The sequence below is a fragment of the Nanorana parkeri genome, unplaced genomic scaffold (assembly GCF_000935625.1).
Source record: "Nanorana parkeri isolate BGI_ZX_2015 unplaced genomic scaffold, ASM93562v1 scaffold204, whole genome shotgun sequence".
Taxonomy (NCBI): Eukaryota; Metazoa; Chordata; class Amphibia; order Anura; family Dicroglossidae; genus Nanorana; species Nanorana parkeri.
The window spans coordinates 1,408,776-1,424,178 of record NW_017306472.1 but is presented as its reverse complement, the minus strand read 5'-3'; the positions used below and the strand labels follow the sequence as shown (position 1 = coordinate 1,424,178).

The following is a 15,403-nucleotide window of genomic DNA, read 5'->3' as shown; positions in this document are numbered from 1 at the left end:
AAATTCTGACTTATACCCCAATGGCCATTCTTCCCTGAATACTGAACATTTATGGGACCCTCAGAGACAATGATCAGAACAATATGGAAGTAGTCACAGTCTTACTTGGCTCTCTTGGCCATCTCATTCCCGTCCCAGCGCGGGCTGTATGGGTAGCTCTTCTGGGTCTGGGAGTAGAGTTGTCCACTGTTTGTGAAGTGGTAGACAGACTGAAATGTCAGGGTGGGCTGATCCCGCGGGAAATACAGAGGAAGGTCAACTGAAAAGAAACAGAGACATTAACATGACACATTGCCAAGCGAAAAAAAAACATTGTATACAAGACAAAGTCATGAAGAAAAGACTAGGGGAGATGAGTGTGTATAATTGGTGTCAGACCCTTAGAGGGCCATGGGAATTCTCAGACTAACCAGCCACTAAAAGATCTTTGGAGTGGTTACTGTTATCTGATAGATGAAAGAGGCATAAGAGTTATTATTATTATTATACAGGATTTATAAAGCGCCAACAGTTTGCACAGCGCTTTACAATATAAGGAAGACATTACAAATACAATACAAATCAAGACAAGATGGTAAGGAGGGCCCTGCCCGAGGGCTTACAATCTAAAAGGGAGGGGCCAGTGATACATGAGGAGGTAGCTGTGTGGGGATGAATTGTTTGAGAACGTGATGGTTGAGTGGTTAGGTTGAGGTGGGATAGGCTTCCCTGAAGAAATGAGTCTTAAGGGATCGCCTAAAGGTAGTCAGAGTTCCAGAGGATGGGAGAGACTCTAGTGAAGTCCTGGAGGCGAGCATGGGAGGAGTTGACGAGGGAGCTGGAAAGCAGGAGGTATTTGGAAGAGCGGAGGAGATGGTTAGGGTGATACTTTGAGACAAGGTCTGAGATATATCGGGGGGCAGAGTTGTGGATGGCTTTGTAGGTGGTTGTTAATACTTTGAATTCTATCCTTTGGAAGCCAGTGTAGGGATTGGCAGAGGGGGTCAGGGCATGGAATACAGTGCAGGGATCGGCAGAGGTAGGTTGCAGACACTGAGCGGTTGGTTAGGTGAATGAGTCTAGCAATCCTCAATGAGGACGTCAGATCGGAACTACACTGTCCCCGGTGGGTAGCAGATCACTTCATCGGACAGGCAGAAGAAGTGTAATTCAAGAGCTGTGAAAGCATTCCAGCATTTGGCACCCCACTGACACTCTGCATTGTGTCTATTGTCCCCAGTTGGACAGAACTGATTTAAACCATTTGGTGAATTCTGACAAGTACCCCCAAATATTCTTTCATGCTGATATTGCATTGTAAATGTGACTGCTAGACAGAGCTAAAAAAAATTCTGACTTATACCCCAATGGCCATTCTTCCCTGAATACTGAACATTTATGGGACCCTCAGAGACAATGATCAGAACAATATGGAAGTAGTCACAGTCTTACTTGGCTCTCTTGGCCATCTCATTCCCGTCCCAGCGCGGGCTGTATGGGTAGCTCTTCTGGGTCTGGGAGTAGAGTTGTCCACTGTTTGTGAAGTGGTAGACAGACTGAAATGTCAGGGTGGGCTGATCCCGCGGGAAATACAGAGGAAGGTCAACTGAAAAGAAACAGAGACATTAACATGACACATTGCCAAGCGAAAAAAAAACATTGTATACAAGACAAAGTCATGAAGAAAAGACTAGGGGAGATGAGTGTGTATAATTGGTGTCAGACCCTTAGAGGGCCATGGGAATTCTCAGACTAACCAGCCACTAAAAGATCTTTGGAGTGGTTACTGTTATCTGATAGATGAAAGAGGCATAAGAGTTATTATTATTATTATACAGGATTTATAAAGCGCCAACAGTTTGCACAGCGCTTTACAATATAAGGAAGACATTACAAATACAATACAAATCAAGACAAGATGGTAAGGAGGGCCCTGCCCGAGGGCTTACAATCTAAAAGGGAGGGGCCAGTGATACATGAGGAGGTAGCTGTGTGGGGATGAATTGTTTGAGAACGTGATGGTTGAGTGGTTAGGTTGAGGTGGGATAGGCTTCCCTGAAGAAATGAGTCTTAAGGGATCGCCTAAAGGTAGTCAGAGTTCCAGAGGATGGGAGAGACTCTAGTGAAGTCCTGGAGGCGAGCATGGGAGGAGTTGACGAGGGAGCTGGAAAGCAGGAGGTATTTGGAAGAGCGGAGGAGATGGTTAGGGTGATACTTTGAGACAAGGTCTGAGATATATCGGGGGGCAGAGTTGTGGATGGCTTTGTAGGTGGTTGTTAATACTTTGAATTCTATCCTTTGGAAGCCAGTGTAGGGATTGGCAGAGGGGGTCAGGGCATGGAATACAGTGCAGGGATCGGCAGAGGTAGGTTGCAGACACTGAGCGGTTGGTTAGGTGAATGAGTCTAGCAACTGCATGCATGATAGACTGAAGGGGGGAGGAGCCAGTGCAGTGGTGGGCCAATGATGAGAGAGTTACAATAGTCGAGACGAGAGATAACATGTGAGTGGATGAGTAATTTTGCGGTTTCATTGGTGAGGAAGGGGAGTATTTTGGAGATGTTACGGAGGTGAAGACGTCAGGATTTGGATAGGGATTGGATGTGGGGAAGAAAGGTGAGGTCCGAGTCAAGGATGACACCCAGCACCTTGTCATGGGGGGGAGGGTTGGATAGTTGTGTTAACAATCTCAAGGGAAAAGTGGGGGGAAGGTGCCCGGGGGGGGGGGAAATATAATGAGCTCAGTTTTTGAAAGGTTGAGTTTTAAGAAATGTTGTGACATCCAGACGGATATGTCAGTTAGTAGATTAAAGTGAATTTACATACATATTACACCTACCTTGCTCCACCATACCCCTTAAAGCCTAGCCAAACGTTCAGTTCAAATCAGCTGAATAAATTCCAGGTACATGAAAACATAAGATGTGCAAAGTCTTTCAGTTAGTTTTCTTTAGAAAGCGGGCACATCCTGAGTAGAAAGGCTTGCCAACATACTGTAGAGGAGGACCCTTGCTCTCTGTATAGAAGCAATGACCTCTCTGCATAGGTTGGACGTGCCCTCTTCTGAATCAGAAAGATTGTTGCTTCCACACAGAGAGCAAGGGTTTTTCTCTGAAGCATGCTGGCAGAGCACAGGCTGTTCTACACGGGCTGTGGCTGCTTCTTGAAGCAAACAAACCTTTTGTTTTGGTGCATCTGGAATGTATTTAGCCGATTTAAACTGAACGGTCAATAAGGCCATAATTACAGAAATGTAGTTTAAAGTACATCTAAACCCCAACTGGATATTTAGTTTGCCCAAGTACTGTATTTGTATAGTAAATATTTTTTACTGTACGGCGACAACAGTGGACCATTCCTGCCTAATGTGTGTGGAAGTAGCCACGGGAAGGCCCTGTGACAGGATGACAACGCAGGAGCACAACTGGTAGACAGAGCACTGTCAACCTATAAGATGAGGTGCCTGAACAAGGACCTACAAGGCTGGATCACCAGGGATTAGTTTGAAGCCAATCTCCGGGGAAGGATAAAACTCCCCTTGCGGTGGAGCTAACCCCACGCTGCAAGGGTTAACTGCTTGGTAATATCTAGGGTGCTGTGTAAAGGACTTTTACTTACCTGATCCCTGCTACCCCGACACATCATCCCTCATACACTCCGACTTGGTGACTGTCCGTCAACAATCCAGGGCTATGGGCCCTGGATTGTACATGACAACGCCAGCAGGTCTCCGATCGCCGGAGCGTAGGGTGGAAGAGACTGTGAGTGCTGGTCTTGGAGCCAGTGGAAGGGATCAGGTAAGTAAAAGTTCTTTACACAGCTCCCCTAGAAGTCATCTTCAGAAGAAGGAGTGATCTCTACCCCTGAACCATCCACAGTCCTCTGAACTCGCCAATCTTTCAGCTTAAACAGCATCTCAGGCCCTGAGGAAGGTGGCACTGTACAAATACCCAAAAGCCTCGGCTCCTCTCAAGGCCCTTTTGTATTTAGGAGCTGCCCAAGCAGAGACACTGCACCACTGGTAGACAGGGACAGTCACAGAACATCGTCACCTTATAAGAGGAAGTGCCTGAACAAGGACCTGCATGGCAGGATCACCAGGGATTAGTTCAGTGCCCATCTTGGGGAGGGAAAAACAACTCCCTTTGTGGTGAAGCTAACCCCACGCTGCAAGGTTTAATTGCTTGTTAATATCTGGGTGTGCTGTGTAGATGAATTTTACTTCCCTAATCCCTGCTACCCCGACACCTCATCCTTCAAACACTCTGATTTGTTGACTATCCCTCAACAAGCCAGGACTATGGGCCCTGCATTGTACTTGATAACATCAGCAGGTCTCCGACCATTGGGGGGGTCTTGGGGCCAGAAGGAGCAGATGATCAGGTAAGTAAAAATTATTTACACAGCTCCCCTAGACAAAAATGAGCAGCTAACTGCAGGCTGCATACAAAACAAGCGGTGGCTTCCCTGCTTGCCCAAAGCAGGACTAAATGTAGAAAACAAATACCCGCCCGGCACCCAGAACTGCATGTTTCGGGCATCGGGAGGTATGAATTCCACACCCCTGCTGCCCCTCTACTCCCTGCTGCCCCTAGGCCGGGCCTTGTGGGAAATCCGGCCCTGACCGCCAGGGGAGTTTTTTCCCCCACTGCAGATGAGCTTTAATAAAACCTGCAGGTTTTCATATATTGAAAATTACTTTTAAAATGACATTGTTAAAGCGTCTTTGATCTACGTAAAAGATCTGCCGGTTCTTTTTAAAAACTCCAGCTATGTAAAACACAAACAGAGCTTCTAAATGTGAACAATGACTTTATGCTACAAGCCATGCTGGATGCAGAGAAAGCAAGCAGCAGCCTTGTATAGGATTGTGCAAGCAGTCACGCCTGGAATTCAGACAGACAGGAAGTCACCTGGAATCACCCAGCTGTATGAAGTGAGCTCCATGCCATAGAGAACATTTTATACCAAACTGTTTACAATACCAGTTTGAAGGACAGAGGGAAAAAGAAAAAACACATTTCAGTTGAGCAATGAGCGATGGACGGGGGTGTTCCCAGGTCACTGCTGGGAACGCTGTATGTTAACTCCGCTCCGTGCAGGTTATAAGAGGACAATGAGAGAGAGGAAGAGACACTGTGTTCTCTGCTGGAAGATTCAGGAAAAAAACAATAACATGGCTCTGATTAATTTCAATATTCTAGTAATCAGTTCCATATTTTCCACAATGAGGACAATAATCAAATCGAAGTCATTATTACTAGATGACAGAACACAGCTGCTTCTGAGGTTTGCGGAAGGGTGATCGGCGGACGCAAGATAGCTGCCAACCGCCAGGCATTTTGCACAATCCAATCGGAATGGCAGAGGCATGAGACATTAACAAATCTGTCTAAAACAATCCAACTCTCGGCTGTAGATCCTCCAATCATATCTGAATTGGTGCTGACACTGTCCTTCCTTCTGGAGGATGACTACCTTGATTCCCCATGGTCCCTGTGTGTGTTGTAAAGTAGTCACCGCTCCAAGATCACTCCCGGGATGGACTACAATCTCATGTTTAGTTTACTAATTTGTATTGAGATTGTAGTCCATCACAGGAGTGAGCTTGGAGCGGTGACTACTTTACAACACACACAGGGACCATTGGGAACACACGTAGCCCCCCTCCAGAAGGAAGGACAGTGTCAGCACCAATTCAGAGATTATTGGAGGATCTACAGCCGAGTGATACACAAATAAGATACATTTTTGTTAATAGTTAAGGTACTTGTATGTATTTTTAGGATTTAACTCCTGAATTTAGTGTCACTTTAACCTTGAAGAGGAACTTCACTCTTATCTTTGAAATGACAACAAACACATCTTTAGAAATGTTGAGTAATGATAATCTACAAACACATACTTCTAGATAATTGCTGGCTTTGTATTCTTTGCATATCTTATTTTTCTTTTCCTCCCCATTCTTCTCACAGTGGCCATTTTTACTAAGGGCAGATTAATCCATCTCCCTTTACTTCCTGGAACTCTGGCACATGTGACTAGGTCATGTGACCATCCACAGCATCTCTGGGGAAGAAAATGCCTTTCCCTGATACCTTGTGACATGACAGATGAGATTTCCCAGCAATGCACTGCGGATGTAACCTTCCCAAGATGCAATGTTTGGGCACAGATTACATCACTAATGTCCAAGGACCAGGAAGTGGAAAAACAGTAATTGTCTTGCTGAATGTAAGATTAGCATGCAAAGCTATAGTGAAAGGGGGTAAAGGTCCGCTTTAAAGCACATCTTAAGCCCCCGGCATCCAGCTCCTCCTCCCCCACTTCTTTTTTTTTTTTAAGCTTCCAACTGTTTTCCAGCTGGTGACATCATGGGTCATTCCCTTTTTTGTCTGATGGCAGCAGCACTGTGTGGGGTTCATGTAATAACCTATGACGCCGTTCAGTGTAGCAATACTGTGATCACAGGCCTGTGTGATGTCACTACCCCAGGTGGTGTGTCCATGACAGCAAGAGGGATAGCGCACAGTATCTGGAGCAGCACAGAGATTAATTAGACACTCCCAGCAGAGGAGAGGGCTACAGTGGCGTCACTAGGGGGGTTCGGCCCGCACCTGGGTGACACCATCAGAGGGGGTGAAACTAAAATGACTGACAGTGATTTTGGTGTCACCCCCTCTGAAAAGTCAGGCACTCGGTCATGGACCAAGTGGCCGACAGCTGTACAACAGAGGAGGGGGCCCGACGGCATACGTGCGCAATGACGTCACAGTGGGGTGTCACCCGGTGGCCGCTCTGGGTGAAACCACGCCTCTGGACACCCTGGAGGGCTATGCTGTGCAGGGAGGGAGGGAGCTGTGCCAGGGCACTGACTAGCAAATTCAGAAGCACATTGCATTATCAATAATAAATAATTTAAAGAAACAAAAAACACAGCAAGCAAGCATTTGAAATACTTGATTTGTCCATGCTTCTACCTGTATTTTTTCTAAGGTGGTGACAGGTTCTCTTTAAGGAGGTATTTCCAGCCTGAACAGATTTCTTTGTATTGTGCAAGCCGGGAAGAGGAAATACACTGGTTGACTATTACTTATAGGACAAGGAAGATATGTAAATACATTGTTACAGCCAGGACCAGATAATCTGTGTAATAACTAATTGACCTGACCTCACCACAGGCGGTCATGGGACTAGTTTAACGCCTTCCTAATTACCCAACTGAGATAACGCAATAAAAGAAGAATAGTGTATTGTCACATAGGCTCATTGATGTATCTTTAAGACTGTAAACCAAGCACAGACATAAGGCGGCGATCTCCGGATTTGTGGCCAGTTCCTCAGGGTAGCTATGTACTGCAGGGCTCAAAATTTAAAGTCCTGAGCTATTAGCCAGACCTTAAGAGTCACAAGCCACCAGTTGCCCCACCTAACCCTTACCCTGCCCTTAACTCCACCCCTAAACACACCCTCTTAAATAATCTTATGATAATTCTTATCTTATGATAGTTGCCGCTTGTAAACGGCAGATTAGGGATTCCTGCTGCAGGAAAACGCAAGTTCCTGACACAGGAATCTCTAATCACACCTGAAATATACTGTAGGTGTGAATGGGGCCTAATATACACATACACTAAAGGTGTCCATACACCTGCTGATTATCGTACAATAATCGGCAGGTGTATGGGCAGCGTGCGATTGCTTCTACTGTAAGGTCGTATGACTTTGTCTTCCAAGCACACTGGAAAACCTGCCGAAAATCGTACGATTTTTGGTGGGTTGGTGGCGTGGTCGGAAGACGAATGCCGCACGGGCCGATGTGCGCAAGCGCACACTGCCCACTCAGCATTGTGATCATCGGGAAGCCCTCCCCTCAGCGGGGAGGGCTTGCGATGTTCGCAAGTACGATGTGCCTGTCCAAGATGGCCAGATCGTACAAGATTTTAATTACCTTACAACCATCACATAACGAAAGTCGTGCGATGGTTGTAAGGTGTATGGGCAGCTTAAAGCACAATAATACACTGCTCAACAACGTTAGAACTCCACCCCCCCCACGCAAAAAATAATACATTCCCCCCCTGTTATAAGCCCCCCACACACATAAAATAATATACTGCCCCCTTATTAACCGGAGCTCAGAACTGTCAGAGCTCCGGCTGAAGGAAGCCGGAGCTGACAGGAGCGGCTCTGCGGTCTGCATCCGACACAGATGCAGACCATGGAGCTTCTCCCGCAACTCAGGTACGCGGTCTGCGGCCGTGTGCCTGACATGTCAGCTGGCTGCGGGCCACATAGTACCGACTTGCGGGCCGGAGTTGGTCCGCGAGCCGGTACTTGGAGACCCAAATTTCCACTCGCCCTCACTTTATTTTTACTCGCAAAATGCGAGCAGGAGAGTTAGGGTTAACCCTAACCCTGATGTACTGTATGCGAGATTGTTCCATACATAGTAATGACGGTCCTTCCAACAATATAGAGCAGACTCAGTAAGTCAAATGATTTCAGGCACTCCTGGCAGGGCTGGATTATGAGCATCATGGGCCTGGTGCTGTCCGTGGGCCGGACGGGGAGCAGCAGAGATGGCTCTCTAATTAAGCAGCCACTCACTCCTCGCTGAGGCTCCACAAGGTCCCAGCGAGCGTCCACCTAATTAGCCTGATTAGAGTGCCACCGGTGCCTCTTCCTGAGTGTGTTCAGTCCGGCTGGCCCAGATTGGGCATACCAAGGCGATCCGGCCCGGCCAGGCCTGTTTTCAGTGATGGGCCTGGAGCTGGTGCTCCAGTCGTCCCTGTGTTAATCTGGCCCTGACTCCTGGCATAGGGCCCATAAACATTTGTCCCTTCTTCCTGCAGTTAAAAGCATGCATTTTGTTGAATCTGAATTGTGCTGAATCCTTTATGACTAAGTCACATCTAATACTTTTAGTACAACCACAATAAGGTAAATAAAGACGTGCCCTGCACACCATACAGCAATCAGGACCAGTACTTGAAATACTGGTGGTGCTCGTAGTGAAGTCCACGGATGGTGCCGTGCATATACAAGGTTAGAAGCAAAGAGGATCACCAGCACTCGTAGGATGTAGTAAATCCGAGTGTTCTTTTATTGTAGAACAACGTCACATGTATTGTATAGCCAACATTTCGGGAACCACGCAGACATAGTGACCTGCGTGGTTCCGAAACGTTGGCTATACAATTCATGTGACATGCTTCTTCAATAAAAGAACACTTGGATTTATTTCATCCTATGAGTGCTGGTGATTTACAACCACAATTACAGGTAGTACAAGCGGCAACTGCCCAGAAAACTGCTCATGTACCTTTTCTCGAAATTGTCCCCACGAACGAACGCGCAGGTGTGAATGTTTCACATTGGAATGCCTTGACTTTTGTGTTTTGCGCGTCTCTATAACCACGGAAATGCGTTTTAAAAATACTCAGGTGTGAACCAGGCATTAGCTGTACACTGACACACAACTTTACACTCTCACACGTTCCAACATTATGGCGTGATTAAGCTATAACGGTGGAACGCGTAGGCACGTAAAGTTGTGTGTCGGTGTACAGTTTATTTATGCTCATTGATTAAACATCTGGTGGAAGGTTTATTTCTGGAGTGCGGCTCCCCCTTTTTTACACTTCGATTGAAAGTGTTTTGTTATATTTATTTGATAGCTGCAAAAAATATCCATTGGTCCTAAATATAGTAAGCGCCTTTGCTGACTGTTATAAGTTCCATTACTCCCAGCTGTCTCTGCAGCCTACAAAACACCTCCAACCTATATTATGGCGTAAAGGAGAGCGGAGGTGTTCTAAAGTCCTGTCCTAGGATGGCATAGATACAGCTCCATAGATACGGTAGGGTGAGTAAGTGTTGTCACCCTAGGACAGTTGGTGTGTCACTGGTGCATGATCAGCAGTTGAATATAAGGTGAAAACGAATGCAACCACCAAATATCCAAGAATTATTAGGACGAGTTCACACCACAAACTCCGCATTCCAGAGTGTTCGGCCTCTGGAACGCACTGGAACACAAGCCGCTGGCTCCCTGCGTTCAGGGGCGTGGCGGTGCATTGAAGTCAATAGCACTGCAGCCATGCACACCCGCCCGCAGTGCGATCAACCGCACCCGGAACGCAGGCACATTAGTGCTTGCGTTCCGGTCCAGTGCGATCTGCAAACATAGTGCTTGCAGTAATGTGCACTAATGTGCCTGCGTTCCGGGTGCGGGCGAACACACTGCAGGCGGGGGGCGTGGCTGAAGTGCCTTTGACTTCAATGGACCAGCATGCCCCCTCCCATCCCTGAATGCAGGGAGCCGGCCAGCTTGTGTTCCAAAGGCAGAGTGCACTGGAACGCGGACTTTGTGGTGTGAACCGGCCCTGACGCTGCAATGTATTACATTTTTGCTCTTGGGTCTAGATAAGCTTTAAGACTCAAATCTAACTTGACCTCTTGCCAAATCACTAAGGCTACCACAGCCCCTTTAACATTATATGAATTATCTTTTGCATAAAAGATTATCCTAAAAACGATATTTTGTACAGAATAAAAATCATACATATAAAAAAAATACATATAAGATGGTCCCAGATAATATCTCTAATACTACCATGTGATAGACATTACTGAGACACAGTACATTCTATCTCTGCATACTTTCTATGGGGCTTTTCATCTACAAAGGATCCTTTCATGAATGTCTCCAATCAACTTTCAATTTAATATTGCCGTTGTTATCTAGTTGATCAATTAAAAATTTTGCTTTTCCTAGGTATAGGCAAAAAGTACTGCATCCCCCCCCTTCGTGTGACATAAGTAGATGGAGCCTAACTACTACTGAACAAACAAAAGGATAGAAGTGTTCAGAAAGCAAGATTAATGTATGCGATCAGCTGTTCAGTGACTAAGAGCACATTAAATGATACTCTAATCCTTACTGATGATGATTACCAGGTGACTCCTGTCAGATGAACACTGCTGATGCAACAAACACAATCCACGCATATGACTCACACGTTGTTATGAACTAAGAAATCTTCTGTTTGCTATTTAACTTCTAAAGGTGAACACCACCCAAAGCCTATAATATAGTTATGGTTCGAGTTCATTAACTTTATGAATTGTAACAAAAATAACACAAAATGCTATAAATTCCGAACATAGCATTTTTGTACTCACTGTAAAATCCTTTTCTTGGAGTACATTGAAGGACACAAGAAGTCTTCATCCTTCAGGTTATACTGCCATCTACAGGAGACTTGGACACTGGCAAACAAAAACAAAAAAAATGTAGGCCAGCCCAGGATAACCCATCCGAATAGTAGCATGCCTCCGTTTTGTAGCAAAGCAAAACTGAGAGCATGATCATAAACACAGGAGGGGTGGAATTTATATGCCTAAATAGACTCCACGAAAAGGATTTCATGGTGAGTAAAAAAATAAAAATGTATTTTTTGTCCAGTGAGGGACACAGGAAGTTTTTACCCTTCGGCACATCGAAAAGCAGTCCAGCTGAGGGGTGGGCAACACAGCAAAGAAATGCTATCAGGTCCAAGAAAACAGGACTGGCGAATGCCTGTAGCTCAAAGAGCCACCTGAAGGACCTCATGCCCCAAGCAGGTATCAGATTAGGCCGTAACGTCCAGGTAGAACTTATAAACAGTAGGCCATGAGGCAGCCTTGCAAATCTGGAAAACAGTTGCTTGATGCCGCAAAGCCCAAGAAGCACTCACAAGTCTATTACAGTGTGTTTTGACAGGAAAGGGTAGAACCTGATCTTTGAAACCATAAGCTTGGATTATGGCCTGCCTGAGCAACCTAGAAATGGTGGGACGAGAAACTGGAGCACCCTTTCAGGGTCCATCCAGGATGACAAGAACAGAATAAGTATTTCTGAAAGAAGCAGTAGCTTAAGATTACTATAATCCAAAACCAGATCCAGACAATGGAGGGAAATTTTCTTTTGGTGAACTGAAAATGGATAGAGGAATGGAAGAACAATGTTCTAGTTGAGGTGAAAGGCAGAAACTACCATAGGCAAGAAGGAACTGCTGGCCCTTAACACCACTCTGTCCTTATGTAAAACCAGAAATGGTTCCTTGCAGGATAAAACCACCAGATCAGGTACTCGCCTTAAAGAATAACACCCTATGGGTGAGAATAGAGAGAGGAATGCCTCTAATGGGTTCAAACAGCCTTTCTGAGCACATAGAAAACCAGATTCAGATCCCACGGAGTCACAGGCCAAAGAGCAGATCTTAATTAGCAAGTGAGAAGCGAACAGTATCCGAGACAGAACAGTGAGGGAAGAAACCTGGCCCATGATAGTGCTGAGAATCAAATGCCAGCCCAAACCCAGCTGCAGCTTGGAGAGGGATTCATCCCATGAAGAAACTCCTAGGGTAAAAGCCCCGAAACTCACACCAAGTAAAGTATGCTTTCCACGTCCGATGATAGACCTTGCGGAAAGTAGCCTTTCTAGCTGTTAGCACCGTAGCAATCACAGATTCAGAGATGCTCCTGCTCACCCTGGTGTTCAACAGCCATGCTGTTAAAACTATCAACCATGAAAGGTATACTGATCTCACAGAACTATCGGAGTATCCACTGTACCCGGAGACAAACCTGTCCAATTTGTTGCTGAACCTGGAGGCCAGGAAGTCAACATCCCCCACCTGCGACATAGGTCCTGCACCACCCTAGGGTGTAGAGACCACTTCCTTGAGTCCAGACAATGCCATGGTGTGGTTAGACTGAATCTGGATTGGACGACCCTCCAGCAGGATGGTCCAATGCTGTTGAGATGGGCGATTTTGCCTGAAGCTCCAGGATGTTGATCAGAAGATAAGACTCCACCTCTGACCAAGTCCTCTGCACCTACATAGTGCCCAGAACTCCTCCCTATTCTGAGAGGTCCGTATCTGTTCTGAAGATCCTCCAAAAGAGCTGAAGAAAGCACTTTCCCGATTCTAGAGCCAAGTTCCTGCGCCACCAGGCCCGGAATAACCTGGTTTTCAGTAACAAGCTAAACAATGACACAAAAAATAATCAGCAGCACTTGCAATTCCGAAACAATGACACACTGACCCTTGTGGATCCTACAATAATGATGCGCTGACATCTGAAATCTTGAATTCCAGCACTTTTAAACATTGAGACTTAGAATCTCAGAACAATGACGCACTGACATTCAAAACAATGACACACTGACACTTGGGGATCCCAGAACAATGACATGTGGGGGTCTGCAACAATGACCAACTGATGCTTGGGGGTCCCAGAACAATGACACACTGACATTCGGAGGTCCCAGAACAATGACACACTGACACTTGGAGATCCCAGAACAATGACACACTGACATTCGGAGGTCCCAGAACAATGACACACTGACACTTGGGGATCCCAGAACAATGACACACTGACACTTGGGGATCCCAGAACAATGACATGTGGGGGTCTGCAACAATGACCAACTGATGCTTGGGGGTCCCAGAACAATGACACACTGACACTTGGAGATCCCAGAACAATGACACACTGACATTCGGAGGTCCCAGAACAATGACACACTGACACTTGGGGATCCCAGAACAATGACACACTGACACTTGGGGATCCCAGAACAATGACACACTGACACTTGGGGTCCCAGAACAATGACACACAGACACTTGGAGATCCCAGAACAATGACACACTGACACTTGGGGCTCCCAGAACAATGACATGTGGGGGTCCACAACAATGACCAACTGATGCTTGGGGGTCCCAGAACAATGACACACTGACACTTGGGGGTCCCAGAACAATGACACACTGACACTTGGGGATCCCAGAACAATGACACACTGACACTTGGAGATCCCAGAACACTGACACTTGGGGATCCCAGAACAATGACATGTGGGGGTCTGCAACAATGACCAACTGATGCTTGGGGGTCCCAGAACAATGACACACTGACATTTGGGGCTCCCAGAACAATGACACACTGACACTTGGGGCTCCCAGAACAATGACACTTGGGGATCCCAGAACAATGACACACTGACACTTGGGGATCCAAGAACAATGACACACTGACACTTGGGGGTCCACAACCATGACCAACTGATGCTTGGAGTGTCAGTAAAATTACACACTGACACATGAAGGTTCTAGAACAATGACCAACTGGCATTGGGGGGCCATAGAACAGTGACATGTTGACACTTGGGGGTCAACAATGAACAACTGACACTGGTTAGACTTTAACTCAGAGTCTCAGAACACAATCAAATCCTGGTCAGGACACCATCTGTAAGCAATTTGCATGTTCTCCCGGTGCTTCTGTGGGTTTCCTCCGGGTACTCTGGTTTCCTCCCACACGCCAAATACATGCTGGTAGGTAATTTGCTCCTGTCCAAATTGGCCCTGTTTGCATGCTTGAGAGATAGAGACCTTAGATTGTAAGTTCCTTTAGGGTAGTAAAGTGCTGTGTAAAATTGTCAGCGCTATATAAATACCTGAAATAAATAAATGTAAATGTTGGTGTCTGTGCAATCCTTGGCTATGTTGACAAATATCTTACACAAATCAGCCCCTGCTACAGCCTTTAACTTTGTGACTTGCTACAAAGTTACAATGTACAGTTTGTCTGATCACTAGGAGCGACCAAGGAAATGCTTCCTCCTGCCTGAATGGAACTCGAGGGCTGCATTTTAACCTTAAAAGGTGTAAATATACTTTGTTATATCTGTTCAATAAGTGCAAAAAAGACCAGTTGATCCCATCAGAAATCTAGTGAGCTTATAACATCCTGTGCATTCTCTGCTGCAGTGAAATCTCAAGCATTGTTATCAGCCCTGTCCAGTTCACACCTCCCCACTATGTAATGGAGATGAGGTGCAGGAGAGCTGTCCTGTAGTCCAAGTCGGGAATAAGCAACCTAGGGTGACAAATCAGCTCCTCTATAGATACAGTACATTGAGTGAGCGTTGTCACCCTAAGACAGGAAGAGTATTACTGGCAGGATCACTCGGTGTAAATAAAGCTTAAAAAAAAAAGCTAATAAGGCAGTCCCTGGGTTATGAACAAGATAGGGACTGTAGGTTTGTTCTTAAGTTGAATTTGTATGTAAGTTGGAACAGATACATTTTGTAAGTGTAACTCCAGCCCAATTTTTTTTTTCGTATTGGATAGCATAGGGAAGGGTTTACCCCCTGTAACATTTGTTTTGCTGTGTTCAAAAGATTTCACCTCACTTTCTGTCCCTGTGACAATTGGATTTTGAAAATTGTGGGTTGTCGTGGAAACAAGGATTGGTGATAAAGCTTCAGTGGAGACATCTTTTTCCCGTAATTTTCCCTTCCAAGGGGTAGATTTCCTCTCACTTCCTGTTGCCTCAATGACAGGAAGTGAGATTAAATCATTCT

At 45.9% G+C, this 15,403-nt stretch overlaps 1 protein-coding gene across 1 annotated transcript in view; it reads right to left on the bottom strand.

Annotated features, from left to right (window-relative positions):
- BRE (brain and reproductive organ-expressed (TNFRSF1A modulator)) overlaps window positions 1-15,403 on the bottom strand; it is a 190,383-nt gene that overhangs the window by 19,775 nt on the left and 155,205 nt on the right. Inside the window, exon 11 of the mRNA XM_018555604.1 lies at window positions 1,432-1,585. Coding sequence (XP_018411106.1) covers window positions 1,432-1,585 — 154 coding nt within the window. The remainder of the gene's footprint in view (window positions 1-1,431; window positions 1,586-15,403) is intronic.